This window comes from Miniopterus schreibersii (genome assembly GCF_964146895.1).
Source record: "Miniopterus schreibersii genome assembly, chromosome: 1".
In the NCBI taxonomy this organism is placed as follows: domain Eukaryota; kingdom Metazoa; phylum Chordata; class Mammalia; order Chiroptera; family Miniopteridae; genus Miniopterus; species Miniopterus schreibersii.
Window position 1 is genome coordinate 20609929 of NC_138101.1, and position 19521 is coordinate 20629449.

Consider the following 19521-nt stretch of genomic DNA (forward strand, 5'->3'; position numbering starts at 1 on the left):
TACACATAAGGAAACAGGTAATGAGGCAACAACATTTTCCCAGGACACTCTGTATAATAAATACATGAGCCAATGTGCTCAGAGAAACCAGGGACAGTAGAAAGTAATGTTTAACTTGAAAATCAATGAAAGCTTGAAAAAATCGTTTTCCAAACTTGCTGTTTCCTCTGGATTCCCTTTGATACCAGCGCACTCCAGGCTCTTTTCATCTCATCACTTAATTCAAAGTATGAGCCTTAGCAAGTCTTTCTCTACCCAACCCTTTTAATGTTCCCTGCTGACTACTAGCTGGTGAGGCTTTCAAATATATTGCCATCACACTGTCATTCACTACTCAAGAACATACTCTCTTTGCCAACCATGTCATGTTTGGTCTTCTGGGCCTATTTTCAAGAACCTCAGTAACGTAGTCATATATGCCATATTCATCCCCAAAACCCACAATGTGGGTCCCCTCCATTGTCTTTTTGTATAAATCATATTCTTTCCTACACTTTTGCTTTTTTAATTTATATATATATATATATATTAAATACTTTTTTAAATGTTTTTATTGATGTCAGAGAGAGGAAGGAAGAGGGAGAGAGAGAGAGAAACATCAGTGATGAGAGAGTCATTGATCGGCTGCTCCTGCATGCCCCCTACTGGGGATCGACCCTGCAACCCCGGCATGCGCCCTGACTCAGAATTGAACCACAGTCGCCTAGATCATAGGTCGACCCTCAACCTCTGAACCAAGCTGGCCAGGCTAAATATGTTTGTTGGGTTATTTTTTTATTGATTTTAGAGAGAGGTGAAGAAGGGGGAGACAGAGAGAAACATTGATGTGAGAGAGAACCATCAGTTGCCTCCCATTCACACCCCGACCAGGGATTGAACCCTCAACCTGGGCATGTTCCCTGACTGGCAAGTAATGTTCGTCAGCAGTAATAAAGAGCAATAGCTTTGGGTTATTGAACAAATCCAACATGCCCAGCATGTGATAAATAGCTCACATGTTGTGCCATTTAAAACCCACTGCAATCCTATTTTATAGAAGAAACACTGAAATTTAGGTAAATTGTTAATTGAATGATGAGTGTCAGGAGCTAGGCCTGGGGAATTTCAGAGTTAGTCTGCCTGGCTGACTGTTCCAGGCCGGGAACTCCATTCCCCCATATCACTGCCTAGCACCTCTAAGGAAACTCTCTCCACTGTCACTTTGTTGATGTAATGTGGCCGTGACACAGAGGCAACTCTCAGACCTCAATTTTCAACTTTTTTGTTGTTACAGGAATTGAAGTTAAACTTCTAGAGAAACCTAATGGACAATCTCCACAACAGGTAAGCTATTTTGTTTTCTTTTTTTTAATGCTGTGGATAAAAGTCTATGCTTTCTACTATCTATTAAATTTCCTATCACTCAGTCTTTCGCTACGGTTTTTATTGCCCAAAACATTAAAAGCAGTAGACAGAATAATCCCCAATATCTATTTCTTTCTGGTGCATTCAAGTTTGAGTAGAACTCTATTTCCTTTTTCACTTTTGTTGTTTGGGGATGCAGTTCTAAAACAGGTGAGATAGGCATGACCCAACTAGATCTTCACACTGAATGATTTTCAGTTAATCTGTCTCCTCAGGCAGTTTGGGGTTTCTCCAATAAAAACCATCCCTCTCAAAAAAAGTGATTTTTGAAGTATATGGTCCCAGGACCAACATCATCAGCCTCACCTGGAACTTGTTAGAAATGCAGATTCTTGTCCCGCCTGCCCCCCCCCCCCCGACCTGCTTAGAAACGTGGGGGTGATGCCCAGCCCTCCAGGATATTCTGATACACTCCCAAGTTCGGGAACCAGGCCCTGGGATTACAGACCTCCCTTTTATTTTCCTCTGGGCCTTCTCCCCAACTCCTTTCCTGTTTCCATCTTCCGCCTGACATGGGATATGACCTGCCATGTAGTTTACTCCAGTGGAACCAGCCTGTCCTCCCTGCTCTGACCCTGAAAGTTTTCCTCATTCCTCTTGGCAAATTCCAGATGGTGAAGCTGCCTCCTTGGTGCAAAACCTTACCTACCTTTGATGTCTGTGTCATCTGCCTATTCTGTCCTGCCGTCCTGCCTCCTCCTGCATTATAACGACTCCCTTCTTCGTCCCCACCCCAGCCAAGCTCAGCAGGAGTCCCCTGTACTCCCTTGCATGTGTCTCAGTGATTCCTCAACCGGCTGCACCCCACCATCCACGGGCCTCATTCTGTAACTTCCTCTCACCTCTTGCCATGAACCTTGTTCCTGAAACCCATGCGCGCTTTTCTGTGCTTTCCTGGCTCTGAGGCACTTGACGCTTTTGAGCAGCAGACTTCCTCATGCTAACTCCCTCCCCTCTTCTGACAGAAACTAGAAGCGCCTGGCTTCCCTCCCCTCCTCTGAACACACTCTCAGTCTCCACCCAGCTAGAGCAGGCATTTGGGGAAGGGCGGTTCCCAGTGACTCCCAGGCTCTGCGTAGTTGAAAAGGCAAGAAAGACATGGCAGCAATGAATGACATGAAAGTATTCACGTTGCGCTGGGAAGGCAGGTGAGAGGCGAGGTGGGTGTGGCGTAACCGAGGCCTGAACTGGCTGGAGGTGGGGTGAGAGGGCAAAGGAAACAGCCTGGGACAAGGTCTTGGACCAGGAAAAAGCATAAATGTAAAAGAATTTTAAAGAAGCCTAAGTTTAAAGATTTGAAAGAAGGTTCGTGTAGCCAGGGGAGAAAAGGAGAGGTGATGCACTAAGCAGTTGCATATGCTACAGAAAGGACTGTGTCCTTCATTTTATAAGGCTCTCCTTAGCTGTAAGTGAGGAATCCGTGTTCATTCTCATTAGTCACTAGTATGTTCTATCCGGTCACTTCCAACAGTGAGTCAGTGAACACGGAGCCGTCGCTCCCAGGGGAGCTGAGCGTTAGCTTCCAGGAGCCAGCGGTCACTGCACTTCCATTAATCGATGCATGCGCCACCTTGTTTTACGTGTTTCTGTTTAAAGGCACCTGGTGTAATGTGTGTATATATATATATATATATATATATAGTATTAACCCGTCAACACTGAACTCAGGGCTCACAGCTCTGTAACTCACTCCTGAATACATTTTCTCTGGGCAGCACATCACGGCTCTTCAGAACCCTGGCGGGCACTTTAGCACTCTGCTTGGGGGCGTTTTAAACGGCAAAACTACCAACAAAAAGCATAAACCTGTAAAAATACGGCATCAAATATGTCCCAGAAAGGCCACTTGCTTCAGTGTGAGAGCTCAAGGGGAAGGCAGAGCGTCGCCTTCTTTGAGCTCAGCTGGAAGCAAGTGCGTCAGACGGCGCCAGTGTTTTGCCACTTTTGCATGTCCGTGAATGACCTCGAAAGCACCCCAGGTATTGCTTTTGGGTTACAAATACATTTTAGAAGGTGAATTCACAGATACAGAACCCACAAGTAATGAAGATCAATTGTACATGTGAAGTGTGTAGATTAACACTTGGTATGTGACTCGTTAAATATCCTGAGGACATTGGACGCCTTTGAAAAGTTTTAGGCAGGGGAAGTGATGTGATTCAGATCGGTGTCCTACAAAGATCCTGTGGCTCCTGTGTGGAAAACATAGTAGAAGACGGGAGCGGATGCCGGTGACAGGAGGATATTGCAGTAATCCAGGTAGGAGAGAGGTGAGGGGCAGTGGCAGTGCACATGAGAAGGGTGAGTTTCAGGGAGAGAGTGTACAACAGGTAGCACCCCGCCTCCCTGTAGCACCCCGCCTCCCTGTAGGACCCCGCCTCCCTGTAGCACCCCGCCTCCCTGTAGCACCCCGCCTCCCTGTAGCACCCCGCCTCCCTGTAGCACCCCGCCTCCCTGTAGCACCCCGCCTCCCTGTAGCACCCCGCCTCCCTGTAGCACCCTGCCTCCCTGTAGGACCCTGCCTCCCTGTAGGACCCCGCCTCCCTGTAGCACCCCGCCTCCCTGTAGCACCCCGCCTCCCTGTAGCACCCCTGCCTCCCTGTAGCACCCCGCCTCCCTGTAGCACCCCGCCTCCCTGTAGCACCCCGCCTCCCTGTAGCGTCCCTGCCTCCCTGTAGCACCCCGCCTCCCTGTAGCACCCCGCCTCCCTGTAGCACCCCTGCCTCCCTGTAGCACCCCTGCCTCCCTGTAGCACCCTGCCTCCCTGTAGCACCCTGCCTCCCTGTAGGACCCCTGCCTCCCTGTAGCACCCCGCCTCCCTGTAGCACCCCGCCTCCCTGTAGCACCCCGCCTCCCTGTAGCGTCCCTGCCTCCCTGTAGCACCCCGCCTCCCTGTAGCACCCCGCCTCCCTGTAGCACCCCTGCCTCCCTGTAGCACCCCTGCCTCCCTGTAGCACCCTGCCTCCCTGTAGCACCCTGCCTCCCTGTAGCACCCTGCCTCCCTGTAGGACCCCTGCCTCCCTGTAGCAGCCCGCCTCCCTGTAGCACCCTGCCTCCCTGTAGCACCCCTGCCTCCCTGTAGCACCCCTGCCTCCCTGTAGCACCCTGCCTCCCTGTAGCACCCTGCCTCCCTGTAGGACCCCTGCCTCCCTGTAGGACCCCTGCCTCCCTGTAGCACCCCTGCCTCCCTGTAGCACCCGGCCTCCCTGTAGCACCCTGCCTCCCTGTAGCACCCCGCCTCCCTGTAGCACCCCTGCCTCCCTGTAGGACCCCTGCCTCCCTGTAGCACCCCTGCCTCCCTGTAGCACCCGGCCTCCCTGTAGCACCCGGCCTCCCTGTAGGACCCTGCCTCCCTGTAGGACCCCTGCCTCCCTGTAGCACCCCGCCTCCCTGTAGCACCCCGCCTCCCTGTAGGACCCCGCCTCCCTGTAGGACCCCGCCTTCCTGTAGCACCCTGCCTCCCTGTAGGACCCTGCCTCCCTGTAGCGTCCCTGCCTCCCTGTAGCACCCCGCCTCCCTGTAGGACCCCGCCTCCCTGTAGCAGCCCGCCTCCCTGTAGCACCCTGCCTCCCTGTAGCACCCTGCCTCCCTGTAGCGTCCCTGCCTCCCTGTAGCACCCTGCCTCCCTGTAGCACCCTGCCTCCCTGTAGCGTCCCTGCCTCCCTGTAGCACCCTGCCTCCCTGTAGCACCCTGCCTCCCTGTAGCGTCCCTGCCTCCCTGTAGCACCCCTGCCTCCCTGTAGCACCCTGCCTCCCTGTAGCACCCCTGCCTCCCTGTAGCACCCCTGCCTCCCTGTAGCACCCTGCCTCCCTGTAGCACCCCTGCCTCCCTGAGCTGGTGTTGCATTCTCCCTGGAATGCGCTCTGGACTCCACCTGCACCATTATATGCTCACTTTTGCCTACAAGACTTTTCTCATTTTCCCACGATTACTCAGGAACTCCTCACCTTATGTAACATATTATATGACATTTCAATATAACACTTCATTAGTCATCTCTTTATATATCTGTCTCCCTTGCTGGACTGTAAACTCTTTCCAGATCCCTGGAGTCAAGTGCAGTACTTGGCACATAATATAGATGCTCAATAAATATTTGTTGCATGAATGCACATTGAGTCCTTTAACAGGCAGGGGAGATCTTCTGCCTCTTTGGGTCCTAGTAACTGGCAGAGCATCTTGCCTCCAGCAGGTGAACCTTACTCAGCCTTTTCAAGTGCAAAAACTGTTTTTACTATAATATAAGGAAACTTTGGGATCCCAGTTCTGCACACACAGGACCATCTACAAATATTTAGATGACCTCTGTTTTATGCGTGCAGCCCTGAGTCCACATCTATAGAGCAAGGTGACTGGGTGTGGTGCCCTCTAAGAGTCGTCATTGTTTGGGCATTTTAGGGTTCCAGGAACTACCCAGAACTGGTTCATCCCAAACATTCAACTACGAGCTATGCTTGATTTTAAAGCTGTCATTATTTGTAGCCTTATAAATCTGTATTGTATGAGCTTTTCTCCATATCATCTCCTCCAAAACCTCCTTATCATTTCCAGAACTTGGGTTTTTCTAAATGCTTCAGGTTTCTTCCAGTTTTTTCCTATCTCCTAGATAAGAGCACTTATCAAAATTAGAGACATTCCTCGAATGGGAGACATGCCCTGATTTTAATGGGGTTCCAGGGAGGATTTGATCAGAACATCGCCCATTTTTATTCATAGTGTCTAAAAGCGACTAGCACCCAGTGATGAAAGAATATTCTTACAGAAGATGACCACGAACATGAGAGCAGCCAGCATCTATTAAGAACCTGCTACTTAGCAGACACACTTGGCCAGGCCTATCACGTTTAAACCGTGTGATCCTCACAGGAACCCTGCACAAGTCAATGCCACTCTCTCCACCTAGGAGGGGTTTTGAAGCTTGGAAAGGAATCTAGACTTGTCCGGAAGTTACATTGCACAGCAAACAGACTCATTTTGGGTAGGAGAGGGAAGAGAACTTGATGGGGGTGATGGAGAGGCTAACGTCCCTCCCCCAACGACCACTGCCGCCCCGAGGCCTAGCCGAGGCCCGGCGTGTGGCCAGCAGCAGCAGCGGCTCGGTAGACAGTTCCAGCCTTTCCAGAGTTCAGTGCTGCTGTTGTATACTACGTGGTAACTTAGCCAGAAAGCTTGACCAGAATAGTATTTGTGTTAAGGCACGGTCTAGCCAGGAAGGGGAAGCCCTCCTTTCAAACAGAGGGAAGCTCTATAGTCATCGGGTCGTGCAGGTATTAGAAGAGCTGGGACAGCAAATGAGATGGTAGGGCAACACAGAGACGGGAAAGGCAGGAAGACGTCGCCCCCCCAGGGCGAGACACAAAACTGGGGCCGCGGCGAACCACGGGAGGCGCTGTGGTCCTCATGGCACCATGGGGGGCGGCCTGTTGGGCATCTAGACTGTGGAGGAGATTCAGCCGTCACCATGATGAACCAGATACTTCCCAAAGCAAAGAGAGAAAAAGGGAAAAACACCCCGGATCGCCCATCTTCCCTTTCTAGTGTTCCGCCAGCACCTTCCATTGGGGTCTCTCTCTCTCTCTCTCTCTCTCTCTCTCTCTCTCTCTCTCTCTCTCTCTCTCTCTCTCTCTCTCTCTCTCTCTCTCTCACACACACACACACACACACACACACACACACACACACCCCCCGTCTTGACTCAATAACAAATTGCCTCTCTTCTGCTCCAGACGGGACCCTACTCCCAGGAATTCCAGTCCAGAGAATAGGGGCTGAGCTTCTCAAAGGTCTTCCCTGAAACAGTTCCCACCAAGGGTGCAGGAGGCTCTGAGGGGACCAGTGAGGCCATGAGGGCTGACCACAGCTACTAACAGAACTTGACAATTTCTGTATGCCTTGTGTTTCATTCTAATAATTCATGCAAATTTAGCCTTTTCAAACACAATACTGTGAATTTATTTTAAATAAAAAGAATGGGCTTCTTCCCCCAAAACCTTCAAATTGGGCCATTTTTATTTTGTGGCTTATCTTTACCTCCTAGTTCATGGCCACATCCCCTCATCTGGAAGACGAGGCCCCAAGGCCAGCCCACGCCATGGGCAGCCCATGGGTGGGATCCAGGGGGAGGAGCTGGACCCTTGCACACCGCACAGGCGCCTTCCTCCCCCGGCCTCTCCCACAGAATTACTGTCCAGACATACAGGTGGGAGTGAGAAACCCAGACTCTCATTTGGGGGGTTGATGAGCAGTCATTGTGTCAAAAGAAGCCTTTATAGTCTTGCAGGAACCTTTGACCGTGATCTGGCCCGATGACAGAATAAACCTCAGGCCTGGCTAGAGCTGGAGAAGACCCTGCCACATATGGTGGTGCCTTGGCCACCAGGATTTAAAGGTGACACTGATTATCTCAAATATTTACCACGTCACTCACTCCCTAACTTTGCCACATGGCGAAACACCTGCACTATTAGTGCCCTAATTCTCATGTTTCTGAAACCTTTCCCATACCAGGTCCCTCTTGAAATTAACTAACCACTATATGCTGCCACCTGGTGGTGAGTAGATAAAACCACACCTATGAAACTGTCAGGGACCAAATCAAGAGAATCCAGTTCCTTTTCGCAAAAGCTACTGGATCTCAAGCTGCTTCTCATTGCATAATCCAGTGGACTCAGAAAACAGAACCTACCAAGGCAGATTATATTAATATAGGAAATGTTATATATGTAATTATATGCACATTATATAATATATAATTACATATTATATAATCAGGAAATATTAATGAAGACAGTAGCAACAGTGCTAATAATAACCAAACTGTACCACTTTGTAACTTTTATATCCATTTACTTATCTATAAAATATTGGTTTCCACCTAAAAGGTTCAGATGAAATGAACAAATACATGAAAGTTCTTTTTTTTTTTTTTATTTAACCCAAGGATATTTTTTCCATTGATTTTTAGAGAGATTAGAAGGGACAGAAGAAGGGGAGAGAGAGAGAGAGGAGAGAGAGAAACATAGATGTGAGAGAGACACATCGATGGGTTGCCTCCCACATTCGGGTCCAGCATTGAACCAGCAACCGAGGTCCAGGACCTTAACCAGAAATCAAACTGGAAACCCTTTGGTCTGCAGGCCGACGCTCTAACCACTGAGCCAAACCACCCAGGGCTACACGAAGGTTCTTAAAACAGTACTTGATGCACAGTAAACTCAAATGTTAACTACTTATTGTAATTATTAATAAGTACTGGCAGTGTGCCAGGCATTGTAGTGAGTGCCTTATATGCTTTTATCTCATTTAATTTTCAAAGTGATCCTGACAAACAGGAACTGTTATCAGTCCCGTTTTGCAAATTAGACAGCTGATGCTCACGGAGGCTAAGAAATTTGCCCAGAGGTCACAAAGCTAGTAAGTGGTGGAGGTGGAATTGGAACCCACGATTCTGAATTGTTCATTTAACCGCTCTGCTGAACTGTCGGTGTGGTGTGATGAATCTTCCCAAATGTTTGTATAAATTCCATCCTTCCACCTATATGCCACCACCACACACACGCACACGCACGCACACACATGCACGCATGCTATAAGCTCTCTCAGGAAGCACCCGGGATGCCATTCACTGTATCCCCAGAACCTAGCACTGTGCCTGGGACATAGCAGAGGGTCACTGGAGAGTTATGGAGTCAGTGAAAACTCTGCATAAGGACTTCAGCTGTTCATGAAACATCTGTCTTAAGGGCCACACACTTAGTGCTACATCAAAAAAGAAAAAAAATGATATCAGGTCTAGAAATGAGGAAAAGGCCACATGAAATGTTTGTAGCTCCCTCACCGTGGTTGTGATACACTAGTATGAGGACCACAGGAAGAAAAAGAAGTGACATTGTCACTGCTGCAAAAAAAAGATCTTGTTTCTACTTTCAGCACAGACCTCAGGATCCTGTGACCCCAGCAGCAATAGCCATGGGACAGGAGCCTGGCTGGCTCCCCAGAGTTCATACAGGGGAGGCGCCATAGGACCAGTATAGACACCCTCAGGTGCCCAGGCCCAGAGCAGCCTTTCATTGAGAAACACCGACCTCAACCCTGACATTTCATCCTGAGACCCATGCTTTTTGCTCCTGAAAACATAATTTTGACATGGTTTCCTATTAGAATACATCAGGAGGCCAAGGGTGATCAGCTGGTGCTCTGGGACCCACGGGGAGCCCTGCAGCCCAGTAGCCTGCACCTCCCCCAGTCCGGTCTGGGGGTCCCACAGACACACCTCCACCCTCACAGGGTGCCCTGATCTGAGTCCGCATCCCTCCCCAGGACCTTGCTGTGACACCCTCTCTCCCCATCTTGGGGCTTCAGGGTGTTGGGTGCAGCCCCTCCTGGCAAGGAGGCTAAGTGCACCTCCACCCGGGAGCTGTGGGTTGGAGGGAGTGAGCCAGAGAACTTGGGCCTTCAGGGAGGAGACTAGAGGGAGGCTTTCTGCAGTCAGTCAGGATCAGGATTATGAGTTGGGGTGAGTGTGGACTTGGGACCCAAACACACCTCAACAGCAGCACGATGGGGTGTTGACAGACTGTTGAGTGGGGTTCCCCGCCTGTAAAGGGTCATATTGGTGCCTGTGTGGCAGTGGAGGTCTCAGGGATCAATGAGGTAACTATAAACCAAGCTGAGAGTTCCCTTTTTCCTGAGTCACTGTTTAGATCGTTAGATACGGAAGAGAACTCTGACATCATGAACTCATTTTGCAGATAAGGAAACAGGAATGAAGAGATTCAACAGCTTTCCCACATCTCCCAGGGTTGGTGACGGAGCCGTTGCCAGGGCGTGGACGCCCTGCACCTGGCACAGACTTTGCCGGCTGAGTTCACCCAAACACCACATTACATATTAGTTCAGGGCACAAAACTACCCCGATGGTTAGGACTGTCATTTTGACAGTTATTTTTCCCAACATATTCCACAAAATACAAGTTTTGTCAGTTGTTGATAGTCTTTTAGGGGTGAAAAATTCTGTGTCAAATAATTTTGGGAAATACTGGGTTAAACAAAGTGAAGCAGTTCCTTTTCATAACTATAAATGTGTTCACCTTTATTTGTTTAGAGAGAGAGGAAGGGAGAGGGAGAGAGAGATAGAAACATAAATGAGAGACATCAATCAGCTGCCTACTGCACACCCCCTACTGGGGATCGAGCCCGAAACCCTGGCATGTGCCCTGACCAGGAATCAAACTGTGACCTCCTGGTTCATGGGTCGATGCTCGGCCACTGAGCCATGCTGGCTGGGCTTAATATGCTTTTATTGATTATAGAGAGAGAGAGGAAGGGAGAAGGGGGAGAGAGAGAAACACTGATGTGAGAAACACTGATTGGTTGCTTTTTGTATGTACCCTGACGGGGATTGAACCCACAACCTGGGTATGTGCCCGGACCGGGAACTGAACCAGTGACCTTTTGGTATATGGGACAGTGCCCAACTAGCTGAGCCACACAGGCCAGGGCGAATGTGTTCACCTTTAGTCTCTGCTGCTCCCAAACCTATTTGACCAGGGAACCCTTTTGTTTAGGGAGGAACCTGCAAGCACATCCCTGCGCACAACTATCCCATGAAAGCCAGTTCTCGGTGATGTTGACACCAGGATGAGAGACGCCGACTATTGAGAGTGGATTAAGTGGACTGTTGAGTGGTGCAGATATTACAGGTCTCCATAGAGTCTCCCGATTTCCCATGATCAGTGAAGCTCAGCCTCTTTAGGAGAAAAGGAAACACACGAGAAAAATGTGTCCGGGGGAGTCTGCAAAGCCTGCCCAGAAGGGAGGAAACGGCTCTGCTGGGGAAATAGGTTGGCAGCCCAGGGTTTATCTTGTCTTTTCTCAGCTGGAGATTCAGCACTGCCGGTGACGTGGGGCGGGCAGTCTTTCATCTCTTATGAAGCCCCTGGTAGTTGCTTTCATTCATTCATTCATCCTAAGTCCAGGAGCTCAGTACCCCGAAGTGACTCACTAAACATTTGTCGACGTCACCTGCTGACCTGGTTACATGAAAACCCAACTGTTTTCTGTAAACACTGGCAAGTTGGGTTTTCAAAACGGAGCTGGGCTTTCGAAGTTTAATTTTATTCCGTCTCTCTTCCAAGCATGGATAAACTCAAACCGCTTCCCAGCAGCTGCTTCAGAAGGCCGCTGGGCAGAGCCCCTGACGCAGAGCGTTCTTGGAATTGCAACGGGAGGTTTTGCTGTTTCCCACGTGGGGAAGGACAACCAAGGTCCCTCCCCTCTCTCAGCTCTTTGCACTTGGCTTGTCGTTTTGGACCACAGGGTAGTATGAGATTTGATCACGGAAAGACAGAGGCCCTCGGCGGGAATAACTTCTAAAATCGTATATGCATCTCTCATTCATTGGCACCTGTCACTTACCAGTCATTCCTTTGTTTGATAACAATACGAGGTGCTCTGTGAGCCGGCCTGAGGCTGGGGTGGGCACTGCCTGAGGAGCTCGGGTGTAGTGGGACAGGCTGAGGAGCACCACTCCCAGCGCTGGACGGTAGGTCCCTCCTCCTGCGGACAGGAGCCAGACCTGTGCCTTCGGGTTCTAGTCCTGGGACTGCCTGCTGGGGATGGGTCTTCAGTAAATACTCAGAATGACAGATAAATTCAGAAGGGTCAGTGGGATTTTGATAAGTTTATCTACTGTCTTAGTTCTGTTTAGGTTTTATTTCTGTCTTGCTTATGGTTAACTGTTTAAGTTTTATTTCCGTCATGCTTTATAATAAAATGATTTAAATTAAAATAAAAGAATCTCCATACACCCTCTACCCAGAGTCCCCAAATGTTCACACTTTCCACATTGGCTTTATTTTCTTTCTCTTTCTTGCCCCTCCCCCCACACACACAACTTTTTTTCCTGAATTATTTTAATATTACAGATCCCATACTCTTTACTCCTAAATACTGTGTCCTAAGAACAAGGGCATTTTCTTACATAGCCCCCAGTACAGCGACTCAAATGAGGAAACGAGCATTGATTTAATCCTATCGCCTCATCTCCGAAAGCAGCCCTTTCCCTGGGTGGAGCCCTCTCCCGAGTCCCTTGGCTTCCTGGTGACTATTCCGTCAGTTTCGCTGCCTGGGTAGCAGGCCCGGCTCTCCCCAGCCTTGCCCCTCCTTCCGACCCCCGCCTCTCTCCCCCTTACCAAAGAGGATTTCTCAGCCAGGAGACTTGACTAGTAACTGACGGGACGTTGTCCTGTCCATCTTCAAGCAGGGACCGTTTAGCTTCCATTGCAAACTCAGGACAGATCACCCCCAACATGGGACTCCAGGAGCGGCAGGTGCTGGCCGATGGACACACGCCCTAATGGTGTTTGCCTTTCCCCTGTGTAAACAAGCGATGGTTGTGAAGAATTTGCTCTTTGCTTCTCTGTCGCTTTTTTCTGCTGCAAAGAGAAAGCAAATTTTGACTCTGCTCAGTAATAAAGGGCACCTGACAACTGATTTCTCACCTTTACAGAGAAAGCAGACAGACGCCCCATTCTGAACTCAGTCCTGCTACCAAAGAACATAGACGTTCCCCATTTCCAGGGATCATGCTGGGCAAGGAATATTCCCTTTTTGTACCCAGTAGCGGGGAAACTGCTCCCTAAAAGCAAGATGTCGACGTAGGAGTGACTTATGAAAAGATAAATACATTGAATTTGATATTAGGAATCATCGTATGAGGAAGAATTCATTGTAGCTACGGGCAGGCAGGGCTTGGCTACCAATCCATTAGTCACCACCCTTTTCATCTGCGGTCACACAACCTTGGACGCTTGAGCCAGTCTCGTTGAGAGAAGGAATGTGGCTGGGGAAGGAAAACACGGGGTGAGAGGGCAGAGCCAACAACCTGGCAGAGGCGGGGTCCCCCGAGCCGGGGGCGGCGCGGAGCACGGACCTCAGGTACGGGACCAGGCCTGTGGGACACCCACGTGTGCCCTAGAGGGAGGCAGTGCCGGGAGAAGCCAGACTGGGAACTTGATCCTGAAGGGATCGGCCATCAAATCATCCTTCACAAATGGCTTTGAAGGAAAATAGAGATCCTGCGGTTTCCCTGAGGGAGAGGGAGGGGACCCTAAAAGCCACAGATGACATGTAAGTTCTGTAAGAAACAGAGAAGTGGTGGCTCCCTCATCAGATTGTTAAATCTCAGCAGCCACTGCATCTCAGTGCACGTCGCTCATGTGGCCTCGGCAGCAGAGGGCAGGGCCAGGGCCAACCTGGCCAGGCAGGTATCCCCAAGGTTGACCTTAGCCTCTGCGTCGCTGGGAACATGGTGTCACTCAAGACCTGCCTCCCTTCCTTCCTTTCAGAAGGGAACTTTTCCTTTGTACAACTCTTGAACTCACCGTCCTAAAGCTGACCTCCCGATAGTGCTCAATGATTAATAGTCTACAATTGCTTCAATTACGCGATTATCACCCAAGGTCTGCCCTCTCTCAAACACTTAGTCCTTTTTTTTTTCTTTTCCTTTTTTTTTTTTTTTTTTGGCTCCCTAACCTCCTGGCTGATTTTTTTTTTTTTAATCGAGTCCAAGATAAACAAAGGTACTGCCAGCATGGAAGAGGCAGGATTTTAGAGCAGGCGTGGGCAGGGAAGGGGGCAAGCGGGAGAACGGGCTAGTGGGGGAGGAGGTGCATGTAGTACTTTATCCTATTTATACTCTGATGTACGAATGATTATGGAAAATGGACATAAATGGGGAGCAGAGGTTGGAGACAAAATCCTGGGGTGATTTAACTGCAAGCGCTTTGAAGAAGGAAACGTTGTACGCACATATTACTGGCTACCCCCCAACGAGCTCTCTGTGCGTGGATCCTCTGCTGTACTCGGCGTTTGTGTCTTTCAGTTGGTGCTACAGTTGGTAGAGAGATACCGTTTGGTCCTTATGCCAGAAACAAGTATTTGCTTGGTACTATTAATGCTCGTGTTTGTATGTGTATGTCATGGCAACTAGATTACACCTTTCTTAGGCGCAAGGCCTCCATCTTTTTTATTTTTAAGCATGCTGTATCGAATGCCGAGTAAGACATGCTTAGTATGAATATTAATGCGTATAATCCCCAACACCGCCATGTACTAGTATATTGTTATCCCCACTTACCGATGAAATAGCTGAGGCCCAAAGTCACACAGCCAGTGTGATAGTCCAGGCGAATCTCTCCATCTCAGATCTGTGATCACATCCGCAAAGATTTTGGTTGTTTGGTTGGTTTTGGCCTTATGAGGTAGCATTCACAAGTTCCAGAGATTCGGATGTGGCTATTTGGGGAGGAAGGGATGTTTTCAGCCCTCCCCAGGAGGTTATTTGTGGATTTGATTTATCAATGTCAGCCTAGTTCCCTGTAACCAACCAGCCAGTCCCTACTTCTTAGAAAACACCAGGCGTTTTCTCTGTGGGTAAAGGCTTGTGGAGCAGCATCCTGGGAAATTCATCCATGACAAGAGGAAGGAGAGAGAACAGGGGAGGTGGTGACCCAGCCAATAGTGCGCGATCTCTCTGTTCTGAGTGCATGTGTCCTGTGGACACAGAGGGACGGAGGCTTTAGGTTCTGTTATTAGCTTGTCTTTTTAAAGGTCATAGATATTAGAAATGGAGAATGACTTAAAGATCCTTCCACACTCATTTTTAGGATTTTCAAAGGAAAGACCAGAATAACATGGTCGAATTTACATGAAGAGAAGGTTTTATTCAGAGGGCAATTTTCAGGAAAAAATGAAACCTTGGGAAAGGGTGGGAGACATTGGGCAGGAGGGAAGTGATGGAAGCACAGACCTTAGTCCACCGACCACCAGGAAGCGCACAAGGCCATGTCCTTGAACTGCAAGAGTGGAGTCCATGAATTATATCCAGAATCGGCCCAGCGATTGGGAAGGGCAAAGCAGGAGCAGCTCCGTCCAGGTGAAGTTTGTGATCATGACTCCGGCTGTCACTCCTTGGGTCTCTAACATGGCCTAACGTGGAACACATAGATCAGCTGCCTTATCTTGATGCCCTTCAATACTTGAGTAGCTAATACCCTGGCGCGGACACCTCTCCTCTCTCTTACACCTCCTGCTGCACCCTGGTTAGGCTCCCGTGGCCCCCAAAGAAGGCTGTCGGATAGAAAACGCACAGGTCCTTTCAGTTCCACCTTTCTCTCCCTAGTGTCCTTCGACCGGCATATCCTCATTTGCAAAATGGCCATGAAACTCCAGGATTGGGGAAAGCGTTGGACACGGCAATAAGAGTCAATCAATGTTTGAGAACTATCAGTTGTTGATTTTAGATACATAAAGGCATTCCAGTGCCTCCCTGACCCACATGTTATCTTTCTGCCAAAAATTGTGACTCTACTAACTTTGAGTATCTGGGAAAGAAAAAGCAAACTTAATTTATATTAAAATGTCATTCACTGTGTGCCCGGCCAGAGTGGCTCAGCAGTTGAGCATCGATCTATGATCCAGATCACAGTTCGATTCCCAGTCAGGGCACATGCCCAGGTTGAAGACTCAATCCCCAGTAGGGGACCTGCAGGAAGCAGCCAATCAATGACTCTCTCAATGATGTTTCTCTCTCCCTCTCTTTTCCTCTCTCTCTGAAATCAATAAAGGCATATTTTTTTTAAAAAAATGTCATTCACTGTGTTTTCTCCTTTTTATGTTTTCTTTTCCAGATGATAACAAAAAATAATCCAGATGGGGTGCAGGTGCTGTAAAATGATACAAAGGTAAAGTTGAAAAAAAAGACCTCCCTGGAATGGAGGAATTCATGAGTCCCACAGAGGCACTTTTAAAGACCTTGCGTTGACTCGGTGCCTTTATCTAATTGGAGCATGACCAGCACTGCCAAGAAATTAAGAATTTGGGACTGCTTGATATCATTTAAGAGGACATGTGGCCTAGATTTTAAAACTTTTTTTGCTCCCTTCTCAGAGATGTTGGGAACTTCATCGTTCTCTGAGACTGAATTTGGTTTGGGCTGAATTTACATTTCAATGCACAGAAAAGTGTGGGTTTTAGAGGGTGCCTAAAATGGCATTGCTGAAAATAAATCATCCCAGTCACATATGTGCTTTTATTTTTTCCAGATTCTATTCCAGAATTTGGGTAATAGCAACAGAATTCTCCATAAACTAAAGGGCAAAAAAATTAACTGATGATTTTGCTGCTTTAACAGATAAATGTTGTTTGTTATTATAGTTCTATTTCATATCTATATACATACACATACATATGTAACTTTTACTCCACTGTAATCATAATGTGACGCTAGCTTTACAAAAAATGTTTATTGTAAGTATCTTTCACATTAGTCTAGACTTTGTATTTATCGTTTTGATGACTGTATAATATTCCATTGAGGGGACATACCATCAGTACTTAACTAGTTATTTCCCTGATTCTAGACATTTATTTTCTTTTCTATTTCCTTTTTGTTTGTTTGTTTCTAAATTCCATGAACTGGATTCTGTACCTTCCTCCCTCCCTCTTTTTGCATCTTAAGATCTATTTCCGGTGGTAGAACAGTTTTATGCCAACTCTGGTTTAGACACACATACAGGCTTAAACGAGTAAACGCAGAAACTAACAGGAAGAGCAGCAGCAGAGCCTGTAGTAGACATCATTCGTAATGGAAGTTAGGGATGAACAGTTATTAATCAATCAAGTTCATGATTAACCTGACTGACCTCCATTATTCCCGCCCCAGCTATCTCTTTGATCCAGTTCAAGTGCCCTCCCCTGGCTATGTCAACGAAGTAAACAGCTGCAAGTTAGACGAAGAGGACACTGTTAAGTTAAAAGCCAAGCAGAGCAGCGAAGTCCTGGTGCGTAAAAAGGACCCTCCGAGCGAGGGCCTGCGGAGGACCGTGAGCGGAGGCAGCGGCTGGGGGCCGCGGGCGCCCCGCGGGCCACACGAGGGGCCGCGCCCCCGGGGCGACGCGGGCGGGGGGCTCTGTGCCGAGAAGCCCGGCGGCGCCGTCAACGGCATCGGGCCCGCTGCGGGGGAGCCCGGGCCCCCCCTGGACGGCGCGGGCTCCTGGGCCAGCCCCGAGAACTGCGTGCGCCCGGCCCAGCCCTTCCTCGACGGAGGGGGCGCCAGGGAAACGGACTGTGCGCCGCCAGCGTCGCCGGAGACCCGCGTCCTCGGGAATGGAGACTCCAGAGCCCCTTCCAAGGCGGGGTGCCCAGCCGGGGAGGGCCCGGACCTCGGCCTCCAGATTCCAGCCCCAGATTACCCTCCGTGCGGGGCCCCCGCTGGGGACGCCGTGGAGGGCGGAGAAGGAGAGCGTCTCTCGCAGCGCCCGCGGGAGGGGGAGCCCCCGGGCGGAGCGCGCCCCTGCGAAGGGGAGCCCGGCCTGGGCGCGCGCTCCCCCGGGGAGGGGGGCTGGGACTCGCCCACCCGCGCCCTGGCCGCCGAGACCCTGAGCGGCTGCTGGAACGAAGAGGAGCGCGCCCCGCGCGGGCCTGTGGCCCATCCGAGAGACGGCGCGGGGGACGGCAGCGGGGAGCCGGAGGACGCGGCGGTGGCGGAAGCCCTGGCGGCTTTAGAGGCGGCTACCGCGGGGGAAGAGGAGGAGGAGGCGGCCTAGGGGGCTCTGCGCGTGCGGGTGAGCGGCTGTCACGGGGCGCCTCGGCGCGGTTGCCCAGGACGGGAGCTGAGCCCGCAGCGGGCGCGCGGCCCCCCGTTTCCAGCCCGCGCCGCGCTCCGGCCTCGCTGCCCCGCCGCCCGCCCTCCCGCCGAGCTCCGAGCGGCCGTGGGTGGCCCGGCGCTCGGGGCGCGAGAAGGGACCTCAGAGCGGCCGCGTCGGGGTGTCGGGGTGTCGGGGTGTCGGGGCCTCACGCAGCCCGCGCGCCCCGCCCTCGGGCGCCCCCCTGGGGAGGCTCCGAAGCCTGGGCTCCGGCCTGGGCGCGGCTGGGCTGCCTCGGGTCGGCGCCTCCCCTTGCTTTGGAGAGAGAGGCGTTGCGCCCAGCCTGGGAGAGGCCACTACCCCACGTGAAAGTGCCTCGTGTGGCCAGAGCCTGGCCTGCGCTCAGGGACAGTCACCAGGGAATTAATAACTAACCACTTGTTGGAGGGCCGGGCAAGCTCAGCAGCGTTCGGGGTGGGGCTGAACACATGGTTAGTCACATGGTTAGTCATTAACTGTGATACTAAGACACCTTGACCTTAACTTTTTACGTTATTACTTTTTAATCTCCTTTGGGATGGGGGTGGCCGGTCCAAATAATTCTTGAAACGGCTTGTGTCCTGTTTGGGGTTTGAAGTTTATGAGATTTGGAACAGCGAAGAGATCTATCGAGTGTTTTATGCCATGGAGTGCCTGATTCTGATTAAACTATAACAACCTGTGCGGCTGCCTGTATTACCTCGATGTCTCTAATATTCCCAGACTCTGCCAATGACCTTGGATGGTTTTTTTTTCTATTTAAAGAGCGAGGCTTCCAAATCACACTGGAGGGGGCCAGGCGGCTTTGCTGAGAGTAGTTGTGGCTCTCTGTCCTTGGGGTCCAAACTCTTGTTAGCATGACTACCTGCAGATAAACACACCCTCTCTAACTTATAAAAATAGGACAGCCTGACAGGGCTCAGTCTCCACTGAGAAACATGTAAGCATGGAAGATGCACTGGTATGGTGTGTCATAGCAGGTCCTGAAGTCTGACTGACCTTGGTTTGATTTCCGACTTTGCCATGTAACCTTGGACAAATATGTATCCCTCCTAGTTGCCCATCTGTAAAGTGAGAATAAGAATAGTATGTACTTGTAAAGATTAAACAAGATGACTCAAGTATTTAGTATGATGCGTGGCACACAGTAGGCAGGCGCTCAGTAAAATAAGTCGTCTTGGTTAAAAGCATCCTTTAAATAAATTTTTACATCCTCACAGCTGAAAGTGCTAATGCTGTGAAGCATAGATAATATCATCTTGCATTTTGGTAATTATTTAACATAAAACATGATTTCTGAGCCTTCATCTTTAAGGATGGTACCCGAAAAAATGCTTAACGGACCTACATGACCCCGGGTTTGTCTGGTGACAAGCCACCTCTACGTACAAGGTTGCTCAGAACCCTTAAAAGACAAACTGTTGGCATTGT

The 19521-nt window shown here is 49.9% G+C and overlaps 1 protein-coding gene across 2 annotated transcripts in view; it reads left to right on the forward strand.

Annotated features, from left to right (window-relative positions):
- The window catches only part of PGCKA1 (PDCD10 and GCKIII kinases associated 1), a 65021-nt gene extending 45818 nt beyond the window's left edge, over positions 1-19203 (forward strand). For both annotated transcript variants that reach the window (XM_081150210.1, XM_081150211.1), the window contains exons 2-4: positions 1274-1323; positions 16096-16149; positions 17130-19203. In XM_081150210.1, the coding sequence (XP_081006336.1) occupies positions 16118-16149; positions 17130-18012 (915 nt within the window). In that variant the 5' untranslated portion in view covers positions 1274-1323; positions 16096-16117 and the 3' untranslated portion in view covers positions 18013-19203. The remainder of the gene's footprint in view (positions 1-1273; positions 1324-16095; positions 16150-17129) is intronic.
- The last annotated feature ends 318 nt before the right edge of the window (positions 19204-19521 follow it).